At 35.1% G+C, this 27,463-nt stretch overlaps 1 protein-coding gene across 7 annotated transcripts in view; it reads left to right on the top strand.

The window, feature by feature from the left end:
- The window catches only part of MYOM1 (myomesin 1), a 79,164-nt gene that overhangs the window by 26,835 nt on the left and 24,866 nt on the right, over positions 1-27,463 (top strand). For 2 of the 7 annotated variants that reach the window (XM_034429534.3, XM_034429533.3), the window contains exons 7-19: positions 5,318-5,406; positions 5,530-5,595; positions 7,222-7,392; positions 8,977-9,138; positions 13,007-13,148; positions 14,403-14,602; positions 16,164-16,220; positions 18,028-18,155; positions 19,974-20,157; positions 20,680-20,854; positions 22,243-22,364; positions 23,177-23,494; positions 27,251-27,447. In XM_034429534.3, the coding sequence (XP_034285425.1) occupies positions 5,318-5,406; positions 5,530-5,595; positions 7,222-7,392; positions 8,977-9,138; positions 13,007-13,148; positions 14,403-14,602; positions 16,164-16,220; positions 18,028-18,155; positions 19,974-20,157; positions 20,680-20,854; positions 22,243-22,364; positions 23,177-23,494; positions 27,251-27,447 (2,011 nt within the window). The remainder of the gene's footprint in view (positions 1-5,317; positions 5,407-5,529; positions 5,596-7,221; positions 7,393-8,976; positions 9,139-13,006; positions 13,149-14,402; positions 14,603-16,163; positions 16,221-18,027; positions 18,156-19,973; positions 20,158-20,679; positions 20,855-22,242; positions 22,365-23,176; positions 23,495-27,250; positions 27,448-27,463) is intronic. The other 5 variants (XM_087890482.1, XM_034429535.3, XM_087890483.1 and 2 more) reach the window with 3 other exon arrangements.

Consider the following 27,463-nt stretch of genomic DNA (forward strand, 5'->3'; position numbering starts at 1 on the left):
AAAACATGTTAGCATAAGGAGAATGGTGTAGTAATGAGAAACTTGACAACTGGACATATTTATTTTATTTATTTTATTTCCAATTTATATACCGCCCTTCTCCCTGAGGACTCAGGGTGGTGTACAGCCAGAATTAAGAACATGAAATACAAATATTAAAAAACAATTAAAATATATATAAATTTGGCCCCAAAATTAAAAATCACAAACCAATTAAAACATTTAAAATTTCTTCTTAAACCAGCCCGGCTTGCTGGAAAAAAATGGGTTATAGCAAACTACGGCAGACAACCTTAAAACCAGTTTAATGTAACTTTATTTAGAAATTAGATTAAATTATTGCAGGAAAGAATGTATAATAACTCAATCATTTGCTGATTTAACCTTATATAGAATAAAAATTACTAATTAAATTACAAATCATTTAATCTTTTTTAATGACTAATTATGCCAACAAAGCAGAAAGTTTATAAAATTAACTTTCAAGTCTAATAGTTTGTGGAAAATACAAAATGTATCCAAACAGATTTTGTTGTACTAGTTATGTTCCTTAGAACATTTTACTACCTAGTATGTGTTTTGGTAGCAGGAGTAATAAATTATATAATATAGCATTTTTATTATTCTATATTCTTAAATACCTTTTAGAGTAGGAAATACCTCTTGTTATTAATACAGATTTTACATTTTTGCATGTGTCCAGTTCTCAAATGCTGATATAAACTTATATTATTGTAAAAATAAGTAGTGAAAGCATTTTATGTTTTGGGGGATGAGATTTTCAGAGATTTTGTTGTCTTTTTCTCTATATTTATCTTTCCTGGTGCTCCATAAATAAGAATATATGGAATATCAATTATTTTAATATAGAAAAGATTTAAACTAAAATTTCTGCATTTAGATAATATAATAAATGAAAATGTGTGCATTACTGATGGAGTAGACAGCATAGTGTAGAAAGATAAGTTATATAGCCTATGAATCTAAATCTATTTCCTAAAAGGGGATACATGACAGTTCATTTTAGGAAATAAATGTATACTTATAGGGCATTTTACTGTGGAAGTAACCCTTTTCATAATTTTGGGCAGTATGAATTAAGGGCAAAGCAGACCAGGTTAATATAATGCCTTCTTTTCCTTACTCCCCTTCCTTTTATTCTACACCTTGTATATTAAGCATAATCAGCTATTTCCTGGTTTTCAGCAAACAGTTAACATATTAGGCTTTGATCTGATGCCCCTAGGCTGGTGCTTACTCAGGCTTTAGCCTAGATCTGGCCCTGCTTGTCAATGCAGATATTATCTCCCAGAGAATGGAAGATGATAGGATTTAGCATGGGAATCAACTAACATGTCTTCATTCTCTGTTATGGTAATTTCAAGGGAAGATTGAATGCCTGAACAAGCTATTGTCTGTCAATAGAAAAAAATGGAAATGGGAAAGCATTTCTTGAAGGATGTGAGTGTCAGAATTGAAAAATAACTATCAGTGGAAGAAGCTAGAGAGAAAATGATAGTGTTGTTGTAATGGAAATCTAACTAGATTCTAGATATGTATTGGTTGATTGCCCATCCAGCAAGCAGAATCTGTGTAATTTAAGTCACTATCCCAAAGCTTGAAAGATTTGTCATTAAATGCCAGGTAGTCAATAAGAGAAACAAGTAATCCAGGATCTGATTATTTTATCAATGTAACATTGTCTGATCAATGGAGGTAACATAGGATGATGAATCTAGTTGAATTTGTCCTGTTCAGTAACAGGCCTGACTTTGGTGATATGAAGGTGGGCTGGTGTGGGATCACTGGTTAATGCTCCCTGCCAGTTGCTTCATTTAGCCTACACCAGGTTCTGAGTTATGTTTCTAAAGCTTGTGTTTTCAGAAGAGTACAACAGTAAACTTGCTGTCCTGGTGCTCAACAGTCTTTTCACCTTGTCAAGGTGTTCTTAAATGTAATGTTAGAGTACACCAGCCTTGTTCTTCTAGAAATGTTGATGTCTATACTGAAATCTTGTCAGAAGTAATCATGGCCCTCATGATTACCCTATATAAGGTATTTTATAACTGCAGTTAAACTCAAAACTCATTAGCAAAGTATTTTTGGTGCCCCAAGTAATGTCCGGATATATCACAATGTAGATTTTTAACAGGGTACAACTTTATGAATGAACATCAGGTTTTGATTGATATGTTCCATTAGCTCCTGTACAATGTTATTACAGTATAAGAAATGTGATCAAAAATCATTAAGAAGTAATGTTTCCTTGCTGAGATATTGTTTTAACTGAAGCTATTATTTACAGATTAACTGTTTTCCAGATAATTGTGTTAGCATATGATACATAGTTTCCCTTCTATATCTAAAATTTCAACTAAATATCCACACATAATGCTAGAATGTATTCAAGCAATAAAATAATATTTTGAAAACACATCACCATTATCTGTTAGCAATTTCTATAACAACATTATTAGCAAATGAGTCTGTTAAATTACATTTCTTTTTGCTGTTATCTTCATGATGGATTCTAATCCTACTCTGAAAGCCATTAGAAAATAATAATTTTCTAATAATTTTAATAATAATAAATGAATAATTTTCTTATTCTATTCTAATTCTATTCTATTCTATTAACTAGAATATAGTTTTAAGCACTTAATAAATACTAACAGTAAGGCTAAAGATGACTTTCAGACAAAACATGCCTCTGTTTACATTCTTAAAATAAATAGTTCTTTATCAGACCCTGAGCTTTACCTGATTCATATTTTTTTCATTCAAACACTCTTCCGTTAATTTAATTCTATGTACAACTGGAATTCATTGCCCATAACTTTTTTCTTTTGGTGGAAAGATGAAGATTTTACTTTTTAGAAAAACTGTGCAATGCAAACTGCCTATTCTTTTTTTAAAAATGGCCCTAGTGGAATAATCTGTAATACACTGATGTGTACAAAATGAAATTTAACTTCTTCTGTATTATTTCTACAAGTATTAACTTGAACCTAAAGTACTGCAGCTTCTCTCAATTACAGAAATCCAGGAGACCCACACAGAATGATGTGCTACGTAGTAGAAGGGCTAAAAGTCATGGAAGATGGAAAGTAATAAACAATTATGACCACACCCATCATTCATTGTGTGGATGGAAGCAACTTCCACTTGTGTGTGTCAATCTGTTTTAAGATATTTTTCTGCATGTGATGCCGGATAATATCTTGTATAATATCAGCATTCAGACAAGTTATTTTGGCACATGAAACAAAACATATCACAATTCCTTCACCTAATATCTAGCAATAAAATATATATTAGAAACAAATTAAATGACTAACGGTTTGCTGTCTTTTGATGATGCTTAGAATTTGCTGCTGGGTTATCACTTTATTCAGCAAATGGTTCGGCTGATGTTATCCTGACTAGAATTCAAGCCACTTTGATGATTGATACCTTGGCTCATTGCTTGCCCATAAAGTGTGAGAAAACCACACAGCCTGTCATAAAGATTCACTTCCTACACATCATCTCAAGTGATGTACAAAATATCAGCTGAAGTGAATTAACATTCATCTTCCATGAACTCTAGCTTAGTCCTATGACCATGCTTAGGCTGATATCCTAAATAGAGCTAATCAGATTTAGGGTCTTAATACAATCAAAATGTTATTAAGAATTAAGATTACAGTTTAACTGCATAGGATATAAGATCCTGGTGCTATGTAGCACATTATCCTATTTCTTCATTGGCAAAAGACAATAAATTGTATTGTATAAATTGAGTCAAATTGTTCCATGAAGAAAAAGGAGTCCACAAGAAACTGGTTTTGTGGAGAGATTTGTTCCCAAGAGGAAATATTGAAAACCTGAGGTAAGGTTGAAAGAACAAAACAAAAACCAAACCAAACTCCCAAACCCTTTAACAGTTGCTTCTTTCATTTTTTCCTTTTTGTTGAACCCTTCAATAATGTGTAATATTTCCCTTTTTCCCCGTCTAACCACATTGCATATTCCTATCCCCATCCTGCTCCTCATTCATTCAAACGATTCTATCTGACATCTATCCTTTACTAAACAGAGTTTTGAAAATACTGTGCAAGAATTAAATTCAACAGAGAAATTAAATTATTGTCTAGTGGTAAAACATCATACAGGTAAAATATGGGTGAATTTGGTAGAATAAAAGCTACTTGTTTTCATGCTTTAAGAATCAGAATGCTCTTGAGATTAGGAAAATGTTCATATATAGTGTAACATTTTATTATTGTTTGCCTCTCAAAGTCACTTGTTTAAGAAGGGTGGCTATAGAGATTCCGTCAATAAATAAACATTAAGTAAAAGTGAATAGTCAAATTAGCTACTGGCATTAACATATTAGATAAATCTTAGAAAATAGTGCAATGAAGGTGAAATGATATTGGAAAATGGGGTAAATGTGAAAACTGGAGATATTGGACAATGGGGTAAAAGAACAACAAGCTCCTTTAATTTATTTTTTTAAAAATGCCCCTGCTATATCACATCTGCTTTTAAAATCATCATGAAACTTACTCATACTCACCCACTCTGAATCCTACCATGCAATGTAACCTTTTTCTCTTATGCTAACATTTCATCTAGTTGAATGAGCAATTTTGGAGGGCAGGGTACATGATAAATAAATCTGAATAAAATTTGCCTAAGTAAGATAGAAGAAAGGCCCCTTCCACACAGTGACTGGCTTTGCTCTTACCATTCCATGTTGACTCTCACTTTGCTTTCCTTTGGACAGCTGGTAGTCCTGGGTGACCAGTTGGAATGCCTAAATGATAGCTGACTGGTGCCTTATTCCTTTGTTTTTCTTGTTTCCTATTTGCTTTTCATGGCAAGGAAAACAAGTAAACACATGCACAAAAAAAGGGTGACTTTGTAGGGTCATACTAAAATAAGCCCTCTAGGTTCATAAACTAATGTAGAATAAGTGCCATGCAACCATGGCAGCTTCATTTCAGGAGACAAGAAACCAAAAGGAAGAACAAGACAGTAATTTCCACTAATGGGAAACTGCCCATTCAGCTTTTATGAAGAAAGACTATCTTCTGTCTTCACAGCATTGAAGACAGGAACAGGAGTTGATCAATTAATTTCTGAAGCTGCAAAGCCCATTGGCAAACTCATGTACATGGGGAACATGCCAAAATGATAACTTTCTAAAATCAGCACAGCCATCATGTGTGGAAGGGACCAGAGGATCAATTTTAAAAATTATTGCAAAATGTAAGAGCACCATTTTTTTTTATGACATTAACATTATTCCTAAATCCTTCATTCCTCACAGATGTGATTTTGATGACACAGCTCAGTATCGTGCTTCTGCCATGAATGTCAAAGGAGAACTTTCAGCTTATGCTTCTGTAGTAGTAAAAAGTAGGTTTGTTCAAATATTCAACCCTTAGCAATTTTTTTTGTACCGCTTGCTAAAATTTTGTCTTGCGGCCTACAGATCAATGACAATAGAAATGTTGTTTTGCTTTTTTTTTTTAACTATAGGATATGTGAAAGGAGAGTTTGATGAAAGTTTTTTCCATGCTGGAACTGTCACACTGCCCCTAAGCTGTAAGTTGTTGATAAACTTCATAATGAGTCATTCAGAAATGTATTAGTATAATTTTTAATGTTCCGTATAGTGTTTTGAGAAGATTATTTAAAGAAATATACTCATTTTGGAAGTATTAATATTTTATAATGATTTATCTTATACTGCAACATCAGATGCAGTTGAAGGCAGAGAATATTGCTTAGTTCTGCCTATTGCCTTTGATAATATATGTGATAGAATTTTATTTTAAGATTCTAAGCACTTTATCTCATTTAGATAAGTATCATATATATTAACATATAAGAAAGTATCTGGTGAAAAACCACATCATCTTGATACTATGCAATTCTAGTGTTTAGTTTTTTTCTATCATCCATGGTCTATAATTAGATCATTATTTTAGGGGATCACAGCATCACCAAGTTTGAGATATCCCCCTCCCCATTTAAAGGATTAGACTTCTAAAAGTTGGAGGCTGCAAATTCCAGTTGACCACTAGATGTTAGTAAAGATGTACAAAACCCTCTAATATCCATACAATATTCTTTGCTGCCCAGATCTGGCAGTCCTACTGAATTCACTGCTTTATCTTGTTTTCATTAGTCCATGACTTTAAATGCCCTTTATAAGAAAAATTTTGTTATTTGGTGAACAAAATATAGATTGACACAAGGAAGAATAATCTACTATCATTAGGATTCTAGAGCAGGGGTGAAATCCAGCAGATTCTGACAGGTTCTGGAGAACTGGTAGCAGAAATTTTGAGCAGTTCGGAGAACCGGCAAATGCCACCTCTGGCTGGCCCCAGGAGTGGGGGGGGGGAATGGGGATTTTGCAGTATCCTTCCCCTGCCATGCCCACCAAGCCACACCACACCCACCAAGCCACGCCCACAGAACCGGTAGTAAAAAAAAATGATTTCACCACTGTTCTAGAGTATATTTGTTAATGTGGAAATTAGAGTTCCCCATTTAGCATAATAGAAAGAAAAAATTCATAATAGAAAGAAAAATGTCCAAGGCAGAAAGTAACAAATGCAGCCTTTTGAAGTCATAGAACCTATTTTGCTAGTATTGCTTTCAAAAAGGTGATTTCAGAATAAAGACAACAACAGAAGCAACAGTATAATCTCTCACTGGTTAATGTTCTAACCAGAGGGCCATTGTTCGAATTTGTCATAACTATTCTTAAACTAATAACATGCAGTTTGAATGAACTGAGCTTGAATGAACTGAGTGCCAAACCCATTTTTACCATAGTTATATAACTCAGATTTGTAATATCCAGCCTACAGAAAACAATATCCACTTTTATGTTAAATCATGATCAAAAGCTAAAAAGAAATCAACTTAATTTATAGAACAATGAAATATCACTTAAGCATCACTTAAATAATACAATGGAAAGAAAGGTGAATTTGAGGCATATCTTTTTAACTGGGAACTTTGATCTTATAGTAGAGAAAACTGACCAACTTTGACTTCTATTATATAATTCCCAGATTGGTATGCATCTTTTTAAAATTGTTTCCACTGTTGGGGATCTGAAAAGTTATCTTATCAGAAGAAGATAAGACGGCTTAGAAATCAACTTTAAATAACCCAGCTTTAACAAAGGAATAAGCATAGTTTTTCTTCTTACAGTTGGCCTTGGTGTTAGTCCTTATGGCTATGCTTCCAGGTTTGAAATACATTTTGTGGATGCTTTTGATGTTTCTTTTGGAAGAGAAGGTCAGACAATGAGTCTGGGCTGCACAGTTGTCATCCATCCTGATATTAAGCGTTTTCACCCAGAAATCCAGTGGTACAGGAATGGTAAGCATGCACTAAAAGATAAACTTCTTCTTTGTTTCAGTTAGATGATGTCTGCCTAGGATATTTCTATACAATTGAAGTTGTAGGAGGAAAAGTGGATCATGCAATAGAAAGCAAGCTGTGCAAGAGGTAGTACTTGGGTTATGATGCCAGTTGGGATTGGGATTGCTGTCGCTAAGCGATGCAGTTGTGACCACACCCCTTAGCAATACCAATCCTGGCAGCTCCTTTTACCCTCATAGCTCCAGAACCTGTGGGTTGTTAAGTGAGATGAGGCAGGAGTCCCGCATAAGGAGCTTGAGGGTACCATGGAGGGAAGGCCTGGGATGGCTGGGACAGGCCACATGTGAGTCAGATGAGGCTGTGAGAGGGCTGGTGCAGGCAGCATACAGCAGGGTAGGTGTGCTGCAGGTAGGAGAAAAAACTGGAGCAAAAACTATTGACATTCCCTGCTGGCTTCCTCACTGACTTTTTTTGTGGGAAACTGGCAGAGAAGGTTACAAATGGCAATCGTGTGACTATAACTTCCTGCAACATCAAAATCACGAGCCATGCATCCGAGCACCCAGATTGTAATCACATGACTACAGGGGTATTGTGATGGCCAGAATTTCAAGGACCGGTTGTCCATTTATTTATTTTTCAGCACCTCTGTAATTTTGAATGGTCACTGAACAAATGGACATAAACTGAAAGCTACCTATACTAATATTACTTTTATTCTCAGACTGTGGCTGAATTACATACTACAATAAGCCAAGATATTTAACTATTATTTGCTTATAAGCTATCATTGCACAATAAACTGTAAAACTGTTGATTATTCAGATTAAGACATATTTTTCTTCATTAAAGACTGTAATAAATTATTTGCACTGTATAATATCTTGTTAACTAGTTAGTGAAAGCCTCTTCTGTCTTCTTGTTATAACTGAGGACTGGCCATATTGTTAGACAGAGTGGGAGAGTAGCGTCTCAATTGGCAAATACTTAAAATACAGAATGGTTAGTGTTATATACACCTTAAAATGTCTCCTGACTCTTTGAGCTTCACTGTGTTCATGGGTGCACTTGAAGATACTTTTCTGACTTGAAATAAGATTAACAGCTAATCCATTTTAATAAGTTGAGTGAAACTGGAAATAGCTTTTTTTTGCCTTGAGGATGAAAACATTTTGGGATGGTCCTGAAATCAATATGAATACTTGGGAGTGAGACTAATTTCCTAAGGCCAACGCACAATTATTAAACCAGTTGACACTCATATATGACGATGATGTGCATTTTTAATATCACATGTGAGGAAATGGTAGATTATTTTCATTCTCCTAAGCAAACACATTGTTGATTGAACTTTTCCATATACAGTATGTAAGGTTGGAAAGAAAAAAGTTTTGAAAAAGGTCACTTCGATGAATTAAACTCAGTCAAATGTATCATTGTGAAAGGACTCTAAGATATTTCCTTGGTAAGGGAAGTTTATTTAAACATGAACAATTCCATTTGTGAGTTGTATCCATTTGTGAGTGGTATATGTTCAGGGTATATATATATTTATTTATTTAATATATATTTAATTTTTAGGAGTTTTGATTTCTCCATCAAAATGGGTTCAGATGCATTGGAGTGGAGAAAGAGCCTCATTGACCTTGACTCATGCTAATAAAGAAGATGAAGGCCTTTATACCATTCGTGTGATAATGGGAGACTATTATGAGGAGTACAGTGCTTATGTTTTTGTTCGAGGTAAGACATATCATAGTAATTATAAAGTAAAGACAGTGATGAAGGTGGCACCAATGACAGTAAGATTTCAGTGTTATACTCTTCTCTAATATAGACACATTTTATATGATTATTATTTATAGCTCTGATTACCATTAATTATAATTATACTTTTAATAATCATTAAAGTATCATTTAATATAGGAATTTCCTTCCTTACAATAAATACTTGCACCAATTAAAATGTTGCCAGAAGATCTTCTTAAAGATATATTATGCCAAAGGTGGACAACCTGATTCTTGCGTCCCTTGTAAATATAATCCTCAATCCCAAATTTCTGAAGGGAACCAAATTGTTTATCTTTGCCGTGTGTCATATCCAGTTTAATCCTGTACATCATTCTTTTAGGCTTTATTGCAGCTAAAATTCAGCCAATGTGATATAGAATTTAAGGTGTTAGATTTATGATTGTAAAGTCCCATATTCATGTTCCTCCTCAGTTACAGAAGCCTAATTTATGTGACTCATTGAATCCTCCCTATCTCATTGACAGAGACAAAATTGAATAGTATCAAATGCTTGCAGTCCACATTTTCCTTCTAGAGGAAAGACAGAATACATTTCTAACTAATAAATAAATATAAATAAAATAATTAGAATCCTCAATAGAGAATTAAAAATGAAGGAATTTATAAAGGTAAAGGTAAAAGTTCTCCTCGGACATATGTGCTAGTGGTTCCCGACTCTAGGGGGCGGTACTCATCTCTGTTTCAAAGCCGAAGAGCTAGCGATGTCCGAAGACATCTCTGTGGTAATGTGGCTGGCATGACTAAATGCCAAAGGTGCATGGAAGGCTGTTACCTTCCCACCAAAGGTGGTCCCTATTTTTCTACTTGCGTTTTTTACGTGCTTTTGAACTGCTAGGTTGGCAGAAGCTGGGACAAGTATCAGGAGCTCACCTCGTTATGTAGCACTAAGGATTCGAACTACTGGACTGCCAACCTTTTGATCGACAAACTCAGCATCTTACCTACTGAGCCACCGCATCCCTGAAATTTATATACTTAATCTATAATACCTAAACAGCAGGGGTGAAATGCTCCCGGTTCGGACCAGATCACCCGATCCGGTAGCAATGGAGGCGGGTGGTTCGGAGAACCAGAAGCAAAAATCTCTGCCCCCCCATGTCCAGCTGAGCCGCGCGATCATCAGAGGCTTTTTAAAAATTATTTTTAACAGTATTTTTTCTACGATCTCTTTGGCAGAAAAAAATGTTTTTAAAAGAAAAAAAAAGCCTTTGCCAATCAGGCAACTCAGCTGGGATCGTCAGAGGCTTTTAAAAGAAAAAAAGCCTCTGCCGATCAGGCAACTCAGCTGGGATTGTCAGAGGCTTTTAAAACCATTTTTTTACAACCTCTTTGCCGAAGAGGTGATAGAAAAAAATGGTTTTAAAAGTAAAAAAAAAAAAAGTTGGCCACGCCCACCCAGTCACATTACCTCCCCACCAAGCCACACCCACAGAACCGGTAGTAACAAATTTTAGATTTCACCACTGCTAAATAGACATTATTAACAAGTCCCTCCATTACTTTAAAATATCTAATTACACACACACACACACACACATACACACAAGGTTAAAGAAGAAAGAGAATGAGTAGTATTATTAAGACTAAAACAGAATAGAGAAAGCATGCAAAGAATGCATTTAGAATTATTTACAGCCCTTTAATAATAGTTCCAGTCTGCCTCACAAGGAGGAATCAGAGAGGAGGCGAAGAACCGAGGAGGTGGCACATTCCTAACCACTGCACAACTGTCTGTCAATTGGGCTGACTTGGGGATTTATTTATTATTTTTTTTGCCAACATTCATCTTGATCCAGCTCATTTTCAAATTCAGTCTTTATTAGTAAATGGTCACATTTTTTAAGTTGTATTCCAATTTTCTATTGGGTAGGAAAGCCACCCAGGATCACCTTGTAAGGGAGATGGGCGGCATACAAATTTAATCAATTAAATAAACCAAGAATCAAAAATAGGTTAGGATGGAGCAGATGTTTCAGACTTTTACCATACCTGTTTGATCTCTGAACTAAAGCAGAGATTGTGCATGAGAGTGAAAGTCTATTGCATATGCTGAAAGGAAGAAATGTAACTGATTTATTTTCCCAAATTCTGCCCCTACTCAAAACAAATAAGTACCTTGGGAGCATCCTGACACTATCCCAAAATGCAAAAATTAGAAATATCAAAAAATATAATAACAAATATTCACATCTGATGTAAGGAGACCAAAAAGGGAAATCTCTTTTCCTTTCAATCTTACACATACACAAATTCAAATCAAAAAATGACTTCATGATTTAGAAAGGCCCTATTTGTTTGAACCTGGTAAAAGAATAGCTATGTGTGTAGTTGCAACCTGATCTTCGTAGGCTGTAGTGTTTTCCCATCATTGATTCTTTCAAACAAATAAGCCCTGTCACCTTTTTTGTGTTATCACACAAATACATGCTTGAGACCTATGGTTTCTAAACTAATAACCACACTATGCTCAGAATCAGAATTTTTATGGAATGCATTCTTATGAAAGCCAATCACAGACTTGTAATTCTATAAGCATCACTTTATCTAGTTCTAAATTTTTATACATACATAGTTTTGTACTTCGTTAACTATAGATATTCATGTTGTTCTTTTCAATCAGGTTGTTTTTAGATTTTTGTACAGATGATGCATTTCACTAGGGAATTCATACTTTTAACAAGTTCTGGAATTTCTGTTGCACAAGTGTTAGATGATCACATTTCACTAGTCCATGCAGTGCCTCAATATCACAGTGTCAGCTGTTGAAAGCAGCTGAAGAGAGTAATGCCAACTCTGATACTCTTCAAATTCTTGACTCTCTGATCAAGCCCAGAATGGCGCCAGGTCATCAGGTCCTGGGAAACAACACTCCTCTTGTTGAACATGATCAAAATATATATATATATCATCACAAATATAGAACATTCCCAAGAGATAGTTATTTGTAATTTCACAAATAACGTGAGCCAGTAGAAGAGTTAAAATTCCAACAATATCTGATTGGCAACAGACATGGAGAAATGGAATTCTATTCCATGCAGCAATGAAAAACTAACAGTATGTGTGTATGTATTTGTGCATGTGTGTGTGTGTGTGTGTGTGTGTGTGTGTGATGAAAGACTTACCAAATTTAAGCAAGAATGATTCCCATACATACAATACATCATGTATTGTACCGCCTGCAAATACAATCACAGTCTGGCTTCTAAGGAGGCTTAAAGTTCTATAGTACAGCAAATTAGCAGACATACATAAAGGAGGGAACTTAAAAACTACCAGTAAATATATCTTTTTCTTCTTTTTCTTTCTTTTTAATTTTTTTGGGTACTTTAACTTTTATAAAATATAATCTACTTATCTGTTTTTCTTCATTTTATTAGCATGTTTTTGTGCGTTGTGTATGACTTCGCTATTAAACAATCAGCTTAAGACCAAAACCTACATTGTATAACAAACATTTTGATCTAAATGGCAAAGGTTTCTTCTTTCTAATCTTATAATAAAGTTTGTATGAAAGTCAAATAATTATGCTTGCAATTTTGATATTCTAAATTTTAATAATAGGTGTTACCAGTCAGCAATCTATTGTATTTGCATGGATATTGTGTGATTGGTTGGATGCACTGAGGGAGGGAACGTGTAATGAAAAATAGCTTCTTATTATTCTTAATGAGATTGTGTTTTTATTATGACATAAGTTATAGATAAATTAGTGAAAAATTAAAACTGTACTAATAAGGTAAAAGAACTTTTTTTTGCTAATAGTCATATTCTTAAATGCATATCTCCTTCCATTTAGATGCTGATGCTGATATAGCAGGAGTTCCTGGTTCTCCCTTAGATGTGAAGTGTTTGGATGCTAACAAAGATTATGTTATCATCTCTTGGAAACAACCAGCTGTTGATGGTGGACATTCTATTTTAGGATATTTCATTGATAAGTTAGTATTTATGATAGACCGGGATAAGTAATCTCTTTGACATTATGACTGTAAGGAAAATGTGGATTAAGAAGATTAAGATTTCAGTTATCTGATTCTTACAATATTGGATTTGTTATTTTCTCAAATTAACACATATTCCAGAATATGATTTACTACACTGGTAATACATGTAATCATAATGCTACATGTATACATTTAAGTATTTTAATATCTTTTTCTCTCTGTTTCACTGATTATATTGTGGAATTTCACTATTTCACCTAATACTACATCAGTTGATACCCCAGTAACTCTAACCTTCAAACTTTGTTGCATTGTGGCCACATAAAATGATAAATGAATTTACATGACACCTCTTACCTATGAACAAAACTAATAACTTAATTGAGATTAAAGCAAGAAAAAATAAATTCATCATATAGTTTCAATACAGTAATTAAATTTTAATCTATGTATCATGGGAATTTTCAAACTTTGTAATGTCATAGCTGCCCTTTGTAGGTTTGCAAAGACAAAATAGAAACAAAATCTGGAGTTAGTTTTGACAATGCTTTTGCTTTGTCTCATCAAATTTTAAAAACAGTTGTGACCATCCTCAGGGGTCCTAGATTGCAATTTGAGAAACCCTACTTTAAGCTATAAACTTTTACACATTGAACATAATGTCTGAAACAAAGCATTGTTTTTATGTACATAAAATTAAACATGCTGAGAAGAAGCTGTGGTGATATACAAGGATCAGGTCAAGTCCTTCATATTTAGATTGAGCATGAAAAGAAGCCCAAGTAAAATGAGCAGACTAAGCTCATCTAAATAACTCTGATTAAAAGTGCATGAGAATTCAGTAGAATCCTGTAACTAATATCATTATGGTCAATAAGTCTTAGTATATTAACATAAGAAAGACTTTGCTCATTCAGACCTTTACAATCCAACATCCTAGATGGCATAGATGTTTATAGGCCTGTAGAATGCCCAGAAGGATTTATAAGGACTGTATCTTTTCCAATGTATTCAATTTACAAAGATGTTCAAAATGTATTTATTTCATTTTACTTTATGAAGGGACAATAAGTCTACACTCAGTGGCTATAAAAATAGTTACTGAATTCCTACGCCTTTAGGCAGTTTTTGAGGAAGAGGAAGCAGACAGGTGCATTAAAGCAAACATAAGCAAATATTGGAAAGAATTGAGATGTATTTATTATTTCCATGTCATTTTGCCTTTCTTGCTTTTTTCCCCACCTCCAGATGTGAAGTTGGTACCACTCACTGGTCCCAATGCAATGAAACACCAGTGAAGTTTGCTCGCTTCCCTGTCACAGGATTAATTGAAGGGCGCTCATATATATTCCGTGTTCGTGCTGTGAATAATGTTGGTATCAGCATTCCATCCCGCATCTCAGAACCTGTGGCAGCATTAGATCCTGCTGATAGAGCCAGACTTAAAAGTAAGAGACTTTCTAATGTATGTCAACAAGATGTTTACAATTTTAATTTTTAGAAGATATGAATGAAGTCTAAGAGCATTCCACTAGAGGAAACAATAGTAAACAAAAACTTCACTATTCAAAATAAGATTTGCTGAACAAAACCCCTTTCTAACCAAGAGTCGTGGTGGCGCAGTGGTTAGAATGCAGCAAGTTGGCAGTTCGACTCTCATTGGCTCAAGGTTGACTCAGCCTTCCATCCTCCCAAGGTCGGTAAAATGAGGACCCAGATTGTTGGGGACAGTATGCTGACTCTATTAAACCGCTTAGAGAAGGCTGTAAAGCACTGTGAAGCGGTATATAAGTCTAAGTGCTATGGCTATTGCTATAACATTTCTTTCAACCGCTGTTTATATATCATTATCTGAAATATTCAGTACAGGAACCAGAACCATAATCTTATCCATAAAGAAATGCTGTGATATAGTTTTCGCTTAAGAATTATCTTCCCTTTAGTCCTTTGTCCCTCTTTTCTTACCCTTTTCATCCAACCTGGAAAGGAGCTCACCAAAGTAGAGGTGTTCTGTGAGGTTGATGCTCCCCTGATGAAACAGAAACAAACATAACAAGAAAATAGTCACCAGTCAAAGATTTGTACCCTCCAGCAGTGAAAGCAAAGGTACAGAGTCCCAGTTGGATGGGAGGACTTGATCCCACAATCCAGTCAGCCTTCCAAAGACTCCCTGCCTTATGATATGAAATGTTCATAAAGCAGTTATGGTTCTATTTACTGATGCATGACACTTCTTTCTGCTGGATCACCTTGGACCATCTTTAATCTGCCTCAGCATGCTGTCATTAAGATGGCAGGAAACAGGAAGCAGGTCTATTCAGAACCAGTCCAAAGCTGCTGTGTGAATGAGAACTTTGAGAATGTTTTCTAACTTGATGCTTACCAGGTACATTGGTCTGTAGATCCCTAGCACCTCATGACCAGAGGTGGTTGTGTTAGTTCTAGTGCAGGACATGTGGACACCACAAGGTTAGAAAAGTCCGTGAGTGCTCATTTTTATGTAACTATTATGATAATTTTTTTTTTGCCTATATGTATAATTTGTTACTGTTTTTATGGTTTTAAAATTTGGATTGAGATGGGTGGCTATAGAAATTGAATAAGATAAATGAATAAAATAAAATAAATTTGCACAGAAACATTGTATTAAAACCTGAGGCATCTGAATTCTTTCTATGGGAAGGAAGTTGGCCCAAATAAGTGAAGTTAATGGGAGCTGTAGTGCAATACATTTGGAAAAGCCCAGTTTTGGAAAGCATGATGTAACTAATGGAAAGAGATAAGTCATGTCTCTACTCCAACTACTATATGCAACTAAGATATGTATGTATAGCAGTTATGAACTGAGTCAGGGAAGTAAGTAGAGATCTGACTTTATTACCTTAATGGTTTCTGTTTTCCAGACTAAAATATTAATGTTAAGGTTATTTGGTTACAACAAGGGAAGTTAAATAACTGGGCAAGTAAGGGGTAATGCTTAATTCAACTAATCACTGTCAATATGTTTAGGTCATCCTTCTGCCCCTTGGACCGGACAGATTATAGTCACTGAAGAGGAACCTTCAGGTAACACATTTTTTTTGTATAGAAATTAATATTTTATTTGGAGATTATATCTGTATTGAAGCCTAAACATCATTTTGTCTTGGCTTCTCACATGAAACTTTATATATGGATTGTAGTTTAATCAGAAAATATGACTATACTGTTTAAAATAATCATGAGAAAATATGTGCAAAACCTTACTCAGAACAGTCTAAAATGTTTAAATCATTCATCAAAATATTCTATTTCTCTTGTTGGTCAATCTGACTGTTCCAAAGATGGTTTGTGATATTGTGGACTTGTTCTGAGAGCTGGACTACCTGGACAAATCATTTCTGGTTCAAAGGATTATCATTCAGAAAGTCATCAGACCACTCCTGGAATGATCAAATTGGCTTGGTTTAAAAGATAAAAGCAATGTTCCAAAGTTCTCAGAAATGTTCTATTTCTGGAATAGCAAGTTTTGCACATACCGTTATTAATTTTAGGTTTTAAAAAATATTTTTCCCAGCCATGTAAGTAGATTTGCTGTGTTGGATAGAAAATGCTTATTTACTTTTATTTTCTTTGAGAAAATTCATTTCTGAAACTGAACTTTTCTAGTCTCAGGTTGATTGCCTAAATAAAGGCATTCAATTGTTCTGCAGGCTCATTTGCTTTCTATTGTTCAGTGGTAATGTAAGCCACTCAAAGCATTTTGAAGTTGGCATAACTGCAGAAAACAGGCATAAATCATCATGAGCCAATCTGTGTTCTCTCCATCTCACCAATAGAAGAGTGTAAATATTGCAAGTCTGACAGACATCAATAGAAGCTTCTAGAGAAAAAAAATTGTCCGGTGTAGAAAATAGAAAAATAATTATTAGTTTTCAGTTGTAACCCTGTGTCTTCAGTTCATGCTATGTTCATTTATTTGGCAATAATAACTACGATTTGAGCTGCTGGTCTGAAGGAAACAGTCATTTCAGTATCAAAACATGGATTTAATTTCTCAATTTTCAATTTCTCATTGAAATCTATAATACTATATATGATGTTATAGATTTGCAGCCAAGAACTTTCCCCCTAGGTTGGTTATGGTTGTAAATTGTAGCATAGAACATATCTTTACCTATAAGGTGAGAAAGAATAATTACAGATGCTAGACAATAGGATGAGGTTTTATGTTGCTTACATGAACACAGAAATCAGTAGGGTTTTACAAGGATTACAAAACTGTTTAGAATACTAGGATTAAGATCAAGTTTGGTTGTGTATGAAATCTGCTAAAGATCTCTGAGCTCTAGTGCAGAGTGCAAGTGTGAGGCAAAATTCCTAAAAGCGGGAAATGGTTTACTTCAAGATCTAAGAAATTCCAGTACCATGATAGTGTCATGGATAAATGCCTTATTCTTAAATGAAAGAAATATATGCTCATAGAGTACCAAGGGTTAATTTATTCTTCCTTTCCTAATATATTCCTCTGTAACCACTCCTACTCCCTAACCCCGCCTCACTGATATAAAAGGGGATGCACACTTCTCCTACTTGCTTCTATCTACAATCACTCTGTGAATATAGAATGCCTTCTGTAAATAAATAATACTTTGTTTGAATACTATAATTCTGAATTCTTTATTGAGTCCGATCCTCGAATTACGGCAACAGATAGTAAAGTGGGAGTGTTGCAATTTGAGCTGCATCATAGTTGAGCCAGTTCTTAGATGCTCAAGAATATAGCATCAGTGCTAGATCAATGCAGATGCAGCATACAGAGGGGCTCTTAGTGGAGGAAAAAGTGAATAAACTTCTTCTGCTGATTCTTCTTTTTTTCTTTTTCTTCTTCAAGCAGAAGGTATTGTTCCTGGACCTCCATTAGACCTCCGTGTTACAGAGGCAACTAAGAACTACATAGTACTTAGCTGGAAACCTCCACATGAACGAGGCCATGAAGGTGTCATGTACTTTGTTGAAAAGGTAAAAACAAGATAACCGTGCACTATTTTTTCATTGATTTTTTTGTCAAGCTATTAGTTTGATACCTTTTCATTTCAAACTATTTAACATCAAAGACACACACTACAGAGTGTCTCAACAGTATTAATACTTTAAAAACTTAAAATTGTTTTAAGACTTTGGAGCTATCCTTGCTATGTCTGTCTTTCTCTCGTGTTTAATGTAGTATTTACAATAACTGTAGAAAAAAGCTATGAATATATATGAAATAATTGAATAAGTAACACTGACAAAGAAATAAGGAGGGAGAGAAAAGTTGTCTTTTCTTTGGTTTCATTTAATGAAAATTGAATGGATGGATGGATGGATGGATGGATGGATGGATGGACAAGAAGAAGTGATACTTGGGGAACTAACTAGTTCTCTAATAGTTGAAGTACTGATTGGATTGAATATTGAGAATGTTGAAAGAAAGAAAATTTACAAATATATATTTTTATAATTGCTTTTAATTGTGGTCCTCAGTACCTTTAAAACTATTCCTAAGATTTCAATATCCTTTCTTGCTCTGATTATCAGTAATTTGTCTTGATTTTACATTCTGACAGCAGTTCTTTCCCAATCCTCCAATCACCATTGTGAAAGAACCTCTTAGGTCCACAAGAATATTGATATAGCAGGCAAAACAGAAGCTTGATGAAAGGGAGAAAACCAGGATAAGGTGATCCAATGTGATCAACTCTAGTACAAGAACAAGAAGGGCATTTTGCGGGTTGGTGGGGGGGTGGTTATTCATCAAAGGGCATAATTTGAAATATAAAAGAAATTTCAAAGAGAGCAGAGTCACAGTCACAATACAAAGTCTCAAAATAATTTAATACTGTGGGTATCATTTTGCCTCTATCTAAAATGCTCAGAGAAATCTGATTTAATGAAATCAAGGAAGAATTTTAAAAATTAAAGTGTCATAGCAATGGATCATAGCATAATAAAAGTTGAACTTTTTTTAGGTCCTTCAGATTACAGCATCCTAGAACATTTGGTCAATTAATCAAACTAAACAGGAAATAAACATAGATTGTCTACATTCTGAGCGGTACCCAAGATCTTGTGTGTGAAATGAGCATTGTTGAATACTTTTAAAACAATGATCTCATCCTATTAGATCTGTGGAAAATGCTAAAGCCCTGCACATTCAGATTTTACTTTAGATTGTAACAGAAATGCTGGAAAACAGATGGAGTTACTTGAAAGGAAAGATTAAAGCTGTTCAGAATGTTTGGGAGAAACACATTGTTTTCTGCCAACTAATTTATAAGTGATCAAAAGATGGATGCTTCACATCCCCATAAAACTCTATGCTGGGTATGTACAGTACAACTAAAAATGCATAGTAGAATTAGGCTATTATTGGTCATGCTGCAGAAGAGGGGGTCAAACTATTCTTCAGAGCACCTGAGGGTAGAACAAGAAGCAATGGGTGGAAACTAATCAAGGAGAGAGGCAATTTAGAACTAAAGAGAATTTCCTGACAGTTAGAACAATTAATAAGTGGAACAACTTGCCTGCAGAAGTTGTGAATGCTCCAACACTGGAAATTTTTAAGAAGATGTTGGATAACCATTTGTCTGAAGTGGTGTAGGGTTTCCTGCCTAGGTAGGGGGTTGAACTAGAAGACCTCCAAGGCCCCTTCCAACTCTGTTATTCTATTCTATTCTAATAATGAAACTTCATTAAGCATTATTTAAAGGGGGGCGCATGTTTGCTCACATTAGAGAAAAGTCTATGATTTTTGGTTGAAGACACTGGTCTTTCCCAATTCTGAAATTTTTATTCTAGTGTGTTGCAGGAACAGAAAATTGGCAAAGAGTGAATACTGAGATCCCAGTAAAGTCTCCTCGCTTCGCACTTTTTGACTTAGCCGAAGGGAAATCCTACCAATTCCGTGTTCGTTGTTGTAATTCAGCTGGAATTGGTGAGCCCACTGAGGCCACTGAAGCCACTGTGGTTGGTGACAAACTTGGTAAGTATACAATAATATTGATTGTTGCTTACCTATTACTACTCCAGTGCTATTTGAGAGACTGTTCAGTTCTCAGGGTTTCTGCCTATCTTATAAGAGTGGTACTCTGGATCCCCTTGATTAAACATTGTAATCTTTCAAGATCTGGAAGCATGCTTTCTCTGTCATGATGTCTTCCCTCATGGAATAAGATCATATGGCTCCTATGGCTCCTTCCCTAATGCTGTTGTAGAAGACCTTGAAAAACTGGTTGTTCCTCTGGGCCTTGGGGTAGGGTGGATATGGTCCATCTGTTAAAAGGGTATTCTTTTAAATAATACCGGCTGTCCATATAATGTTATTTATGTATATTTTATATCATACATTATATTTTGTATGTTGTTTGCTTTAAATAGTATGCCATTGGAGTTCTAAATTTGAATGACTGACTGAATGAATGACTAACTGACTGACTGACTGAATGAATGAATGCTGCAGTTAAAGTAGGAATACTATGCTATAATAGTTTATTTTTACCTCTAGATATTCCTAGCCCACCAAGCAACATTATACCCACCCGAAATACAGATACATCAGTAGTTGTCGCTTGGACAGAATCTGAAGATGCAAAGGAATTGGTGGGATACTACATAGAAGCAAGTAAAGTAGGGTCTGGTGATTGGGTGCCATGCAACAATAACCCTGTGAAAGGCACAAGGTAATAAATTGTACAATTAAGTATCATTTGCGAAATAATATTTGAAAAGGGGCAAAAAAGGAAAAATATTGCATGAATGTTCAGTAACTGGATTCCTCCTGAAAAGTGGCATGAATGAAATATTTGATTAGGTTGTAATTTTGTAAAATTATGTGACTTTTGGTTTGCCAAATTCTTTCTCTTGGCACCGATGTATTGGATATCCTAATTTTTTATTCCCTGCATTCTATTAGTCTTGTATATCTCAGCACAAATATAGCAGGCTATATGTTATATAGCCTGTTAAATAAGCTAAACAACCACATATAAATTCTGATTATATATTCAAGAACTTCTATTAAATCTTGTATAAACCCTAATATTCTGCAATTCATATGAAGCATCAAACATGCCAATTCCAAGACCTGCAAGAGAGCACTTTTTCTCAATATCACATCAATGATTTGTACCATTACGTCAACCGTAAGAAACCATGAATGATAAAACAACATATGTTATCACAACCAAAAGAACATATATATTGTCTGTAAAGTACTATATCAGTGATGGCGAACCTTTTAGACACTGAGTGCCCAAACTGCGTGTGTGCGCATGCCCAAACTGGAAGGTGCAGACATGTGCATGTGCATACATGTGCACACATGCACAGCAGAGACTCAAAGATCAGTTGGCTGGCAAGAGGCAGGGCATCCTAACACGGGCAGTGTCAAGAGGTAAGATCTTTTTCTTTCGTGAGCTTCTGTTTTGTCGTTTGCAGGGAAACAAAAGGTCACGAAAGAAACGCCATGGAGATCTGACCTGGGGCGACGGCACGCGTGCCAGCAGAGAGGGCTCTGCATGCCACCTCTGGCACGCGTGCTATAGATTCACCATCATGATCTATATCATAAGTAGAGGCCCATTTCAGAGTAAATTACTTTAAGAGCATTGTGCTTAAGTTCACGTAAACAAGTAAAATGATTCAACTTATTGACCAGTTTGGCATTTTGTGATAAGATACAGCCGTTGTGAACTTTTAAAGGATTACTATTCAGGCATTTCTATATATGTATAGCCTGTTATATGAGAGGCATGAACAAATATTTGTTCATTGCCCCTCCATAAATTTAAGCCTTCATGCTGAATCAAAATCCTTCATTGCAGTCCCACTATCCCCTGTCCCCTCGATGAAGAAAGAGACAAGGAAGATAAGAAAATAATTATTAAGTAATTTTGCAATGGACCTTGCCATTTTTATATTCTTTGTAATCCTACTGTACTTCATTACTTAAGAAACATGTGCTTTATTTCATATAAGAAATCGTTTGTGTAAAGAGTGAAATACTGTATAGTTTTACAGTGTTTTAATTAGTTTAATTTCATTTCATTTATACATTGATTTACTTAAGATTCACTTGTCATGGACTTACTACTGGGGATCGCTACATTTTCCGTGTCAGAGCTGTTAATGCAGCTGGATTAAGTGGATATTCAAAGGACTCAGAAGCCATTGAAGTCAAGGCAGCTATTGGTAAGCAATGCACTGTTCCTATAGGAAAAACGCAAATCAACGTTATAATTATATCTAGATTAACTTCAATATTCCACACCAAATATGCATTGGTAATGTTTAATATTTCACTTCCATCGTTTCATAGTCATCCAAGCAATAAGCACTTGTAGACTGTTCATCTTCACCATCTCAGACATCTTTGGGTGTGTTCCTTGTAACTCTGTATAAACAGTACGTTCATCCTCTTATTACTTGGCAATCATCTGGCAAACTGATCTCATAATGAAGTACTTGTCTAATTTCTAACATGCTATAGCTTGGGAAATTAAGTTGATTAATTCATTTGCCTAATTTACTTCCTTATTAACTCCTCATATAGTCATGATCTGATTTTTTAAAAAAATCTTGCATGTTGCTTAACAAATTAAAATAATTAATTTACTTATTTAATTAATTAATTAAAAATAATTAAAATACCAATAATCATATAGTTTGACTCCATTTTAAACATCAATTCAATGATTCATCATTCTGAGGTTGCTTAAATAGATCATATAACTATGGTATTCCCTCATTCCAAAGACAATAGAACTTTTTTTGAAGATAATGGAAGGTCTTTGGGTGGACCATTCATAGCAATATTAACTGCATGACTACATGTTTTAGATTTAAATTCATATAATCCCACCATATCACATGTTGTCTGTAGCTAATGCTTTGATGTTTCTTCGTTGTCTTGCTTTGTCTCCGTTTCTTCATTTTGTTCAATAACGGAGAATTGGGAATGAATTCTAATTTCAAATGTCTTTATTATTTTCTGGCAATTATAGGGGGAGGATTGCTTCATGGTGTATGTCCTGGACTAAGTGATAAAGCTGATGGACTAACAGGCCGCACTGTCAACTGGGAAGGCATGCATGAGTCCTCCCAGCCTATCTTTGACACAGATGCTTTGTTAAATTGCCATGCTAAACCCAATAGGCAAACAATGCCCAGTAGCTCTGGTAAGCAGAGGAGTCCATCAGTCAGTAAAGGGAGTGACCCAGTTCCTACTCCTTCATCACAAAAGGCAACTACCAAGCACCCACGTAAGTCTGTTCCTGGAGATCGTTCTACATTGGAGAAAATTCAAAAGAAAAACGATATAGGTGAGCTTTGGTCATGTGCAGTGATTTCACCTTGTTAGCTCCTTCATTTCAAACAGTTATAGTCTGTGATCATCCAAGTTGCAAGTAGACATCTTTGCCAATGCGACATTTTGATCATCTCCATCTAATAAATGCTCAGCTTCCATCAAAGCTCATTACATTTACAATATAGAAGTCACTAAGTCTATGGCACATTTATATGTTGCGTCTAACATCAAGCTTGCATGTTGCATTTATTTGCTAATTTGGTTGAATTACTGTTTACTATGTTATTATTATTAAGAGATAGCAATATATATTGCATCTAAAATATTGTGATAACCAGTGATGGGATTCAAATTTTTTTACTACCAGTTCTGTGGGCATGGCTTGGTGGGCGTGGCAGGGGAAGGATACTGTAAAATCTCTATTCCCACCCCACTCCATGGAAGGATATTGTAAAATCTCCATTTCCTTTGCACTCCAGGGGAAGGTTACTGCAAAATTCCCATTTCCTCCCAATCAGCTGGGACTCGGGAGGCAGAGAATAGATGGGGGTGGGGCCAGTCAAAGGTGGTATTTACCGGTTCTCTGAACTACTCAAACTTTCCGCTACCAGTTCTCCAGAACTGGTCAGAACCTGCTAAATACCACCTCTGGTGGTAACATTTGGTGCCCATTAAGCCTTATTTTGTAGTAGTATCAAATTTCCAAGATTTTTTTAAATTTCTTCCAATTCTTCACAACAGAAAATAAAATAAAATTGTACATACAATTATTAATTAATATAATATCAGTCATGTTCCGAGTTAGAAACATACAGGGCACTGATAACTTCATCGCTGAAAAGCAAGGTAAACATTCTTTGAAGAAATATTGAATACATTGCATATTTGCATATTTCAAATCATCAGGACATTGCCCAAAACATTTGTAAAAGAATATCTAAGGAGAAGAAAACTCCAATGATAACTATCTTTCATATTCAGAAAACAATAAATCCAAAATGTTTAAATTTGGATATACTAAAGATATTCACCATCTAGCACAATAATCGGGAATACATTATTAAAGAGATTGACAAAATATTTTGCACACCACATGTTTGAAGGTTGCTGCTATTTAGAGGTCTAACGATCATAATATTTTACCAATGGCCATGGTGACTGGAACTATCTTGGTATAATTGTATACATGGAACATACCACAACTACATCTAATCTAAATTATTTATCAGTTTACTATTTATAAAAGAGAATACAAGCCACAAAATAATGCACAACAATATATAAATAAAAAACAAGGGAAAGTTGCCCAAGAACGTAACTATTTAGCCAATGAGTAAGTGTACGAGTGAGGAGAAACAAATTATATTCACTTAAGTAATTCTATGGAAGTGATTTATGAACATTTAGTATTTTTTTTCTCTAGCTGGTTCAGTTTCTAATTCCAAAATAATTGAAAATGTTCATATGCTTTACATGAGATGACTCAGACTATTTATTTGATGTTACCTTTTTTTAATGAAAAGATAATCTCAAAACCAGTGTTCTTGATTAGATTTGTATTTATTTAAAAACATTCCTGTTCTTATTTTGCCAGGTTTTGTGCAGCTTCCAGTACTATAGCTAGAAACCATACTTAAAACCTAAATATAAATGATGTATATTAAAAAGTATTTAGAAAGTTAGTAGAAACTAATGGACTTTGCCTTGTTTTGTTAATGTCACAGAGAAGCAGAGAGGGTTGACTAAAGAAGAAATTATCTCTGTGTTAATCTGGCATGTGCTGAGAAATCTTTGCTCTAGGTGGCACTGTATTTTTTATTTTTTTAAAAAAATCCTCTTTTTCCCTGATGTTATCCTAAGCAAGTCTCTTTCATAGATCTTACTGTGAAATCATGTGAGTCTTCGGTAATTCTTTTTTCTAGTTAAAAAATAAGTACACATTTTTGCAAAAAGATTCAGCAACTGAAAAACAGGATTCTGAGTAAACTACATCCGAATTTTGATAGTCTATGTGGCATTTTCATGCATTTTCAAGATCAGACAGGCATTGCAGGAAAGAGATGGAACATTAGATGTTAATGGAGGTGAATAGAGATTTATTTTTTCTCTCCTTGCTGTCCTCAAAAATATAGCTCCAAATATTTTCATTTGTATGTGAGTTGGATTGCTGTGACTTGTGATGGGCGCTTACTGTGTGCAAGGTAGGTGGTAATTCAGATGCGATATTAGAGCATTATGAATACTAAAAGTTAAGAATGGGAAAAAGAGGAAAAGAAGACAAAACATCTGTGAAACAATAAGCTTGAATTCAGCAAAAGAGTATTTGTATACACACACATGCATACACATTATATACACATACACACATATACCTACATACTACAGCTATGTCTCTTTTTTAAAATGTCATTGTTGTGAACTAGAGCTAAAGTCATTTTGTACTGCAACATTCACTCCATAATATATTACTTTTTAAATAACTCATTTTAATATTTTTACTTACAGAATATGGAGTTTAGAGAAACCTATATTTCTTATCCAGAAGTGTTTTTCAATTAGCTACATGATTTTTGTTTGAAGAAAGGAAACTCCAGGATAAACTATAACCTTTATATATATATATATATATATATATATATATATATATATATATATATATATATATATATATATATATATATATTTCCTCAGGTTTTCGCGGGTGTTTGTATGTAGGTCTTTGGTTATTCGGGTCTTCTCCCACGTAAAATTGGAAGTGTCTTGGTGACGTTTCGACGAAGTCTCATTCATCATCTTCTGTGTTCTGATTGGGTGGAGGTGTGTTCTGATTGGTTAGAGGCTTGGCTGTGCTCTGATTGGATGGGGGGTTGGTTGTGCTCTGATTGGCTGGGGGTGTGTTCCATCGAGATAGAAAAACGCCCACACAGCATGAACAAACGAGACGATACCTCCCGCCTACCAGCCATTTGGAAACCTGCCCTTATTGACAAACGGGTCCCTAACACGACGAATGACACCAGACCCACACTCACAAGAGCCACACAGGATGTCACCACCACACATCCATGCAGAAAGCAGACTCAAACCCACACTGATAATGAGCCACGACCAAGGACCAGAAGCAAGACTGCAGCTGCATCATTAGCCACTTTAAACCCCTCCAAATCATACATGAAGCAGATTGACACCCACCACGAAGAGCTCGCATGGCCACAAACACAAAGCCAAACAACAGCAACGCAGCTCACCAGCTCAAATCCCCCTGCAATTCAGACTAAGCTGAGCACAACCAAGCCCCCACCCAAACAGAACACACCCCCAGCCAATCAGAGCACAACCAACCCCCCATCCAATCAGAGCACAGCCAAGCCCCTAACCAATCAGAACACACCTCCACCCAATCAGAACACAGCCAAGTTCCCACCCAATCAGCTCACACCCCTACTAGCAGTTAAAAGGAAGAGACAGCTGCGATCTCACATTGCTCCTGGAAGCACGAAGCCGAGAACACCAGCCTGAAGATGACGAATGAGACTTCGTCGAAATGTCGCCAAGACACTTCCAATTTTACGTGGGAGAAGACCCGAATAACCAAAGACCTACATATATATATATATATATATATATATATATATATATATATATATTATATTATATAAAATAACGCTATACAAAAGTTTGATTGAATAACTGAATATTTCTATCCTAATAATTTTTTTCCCCATTTTATTTTATTTATTATTTATTTGAATTATTCATCATAAAACAGCACCTCCATCTCCACCATATGACATCACGGTGCTTGAAAGTGTTCGTCAGTCAATGGTTCTTGGATGGAAACAGCCAAAAGTTATTGGTGGAGCTGAAATCACCGGCTATTATGTGAATTACCGGGAAGTAATTGGTGGAGTACCTGGAGAATGGAAGGAAGCAAACATTAAAGCCATTAGTGAAAGGGCATATAGGGTAAGAGAGTTTTATG

This window comes from Pantherophis guttatus, chromosome 3 (genome assembly GCF_059756535.1).
Source record: "Pantherophis guttatus breed Tessera chromosome 3, ASM5975653v1, whole genome shotgun sequence".
Lineage (NCBI taxonomy): Eukaryota > Metazoa > Chordata > Lepidosauria > Squamata > Colubridae > Pantherophis > Pantherophis guttatus.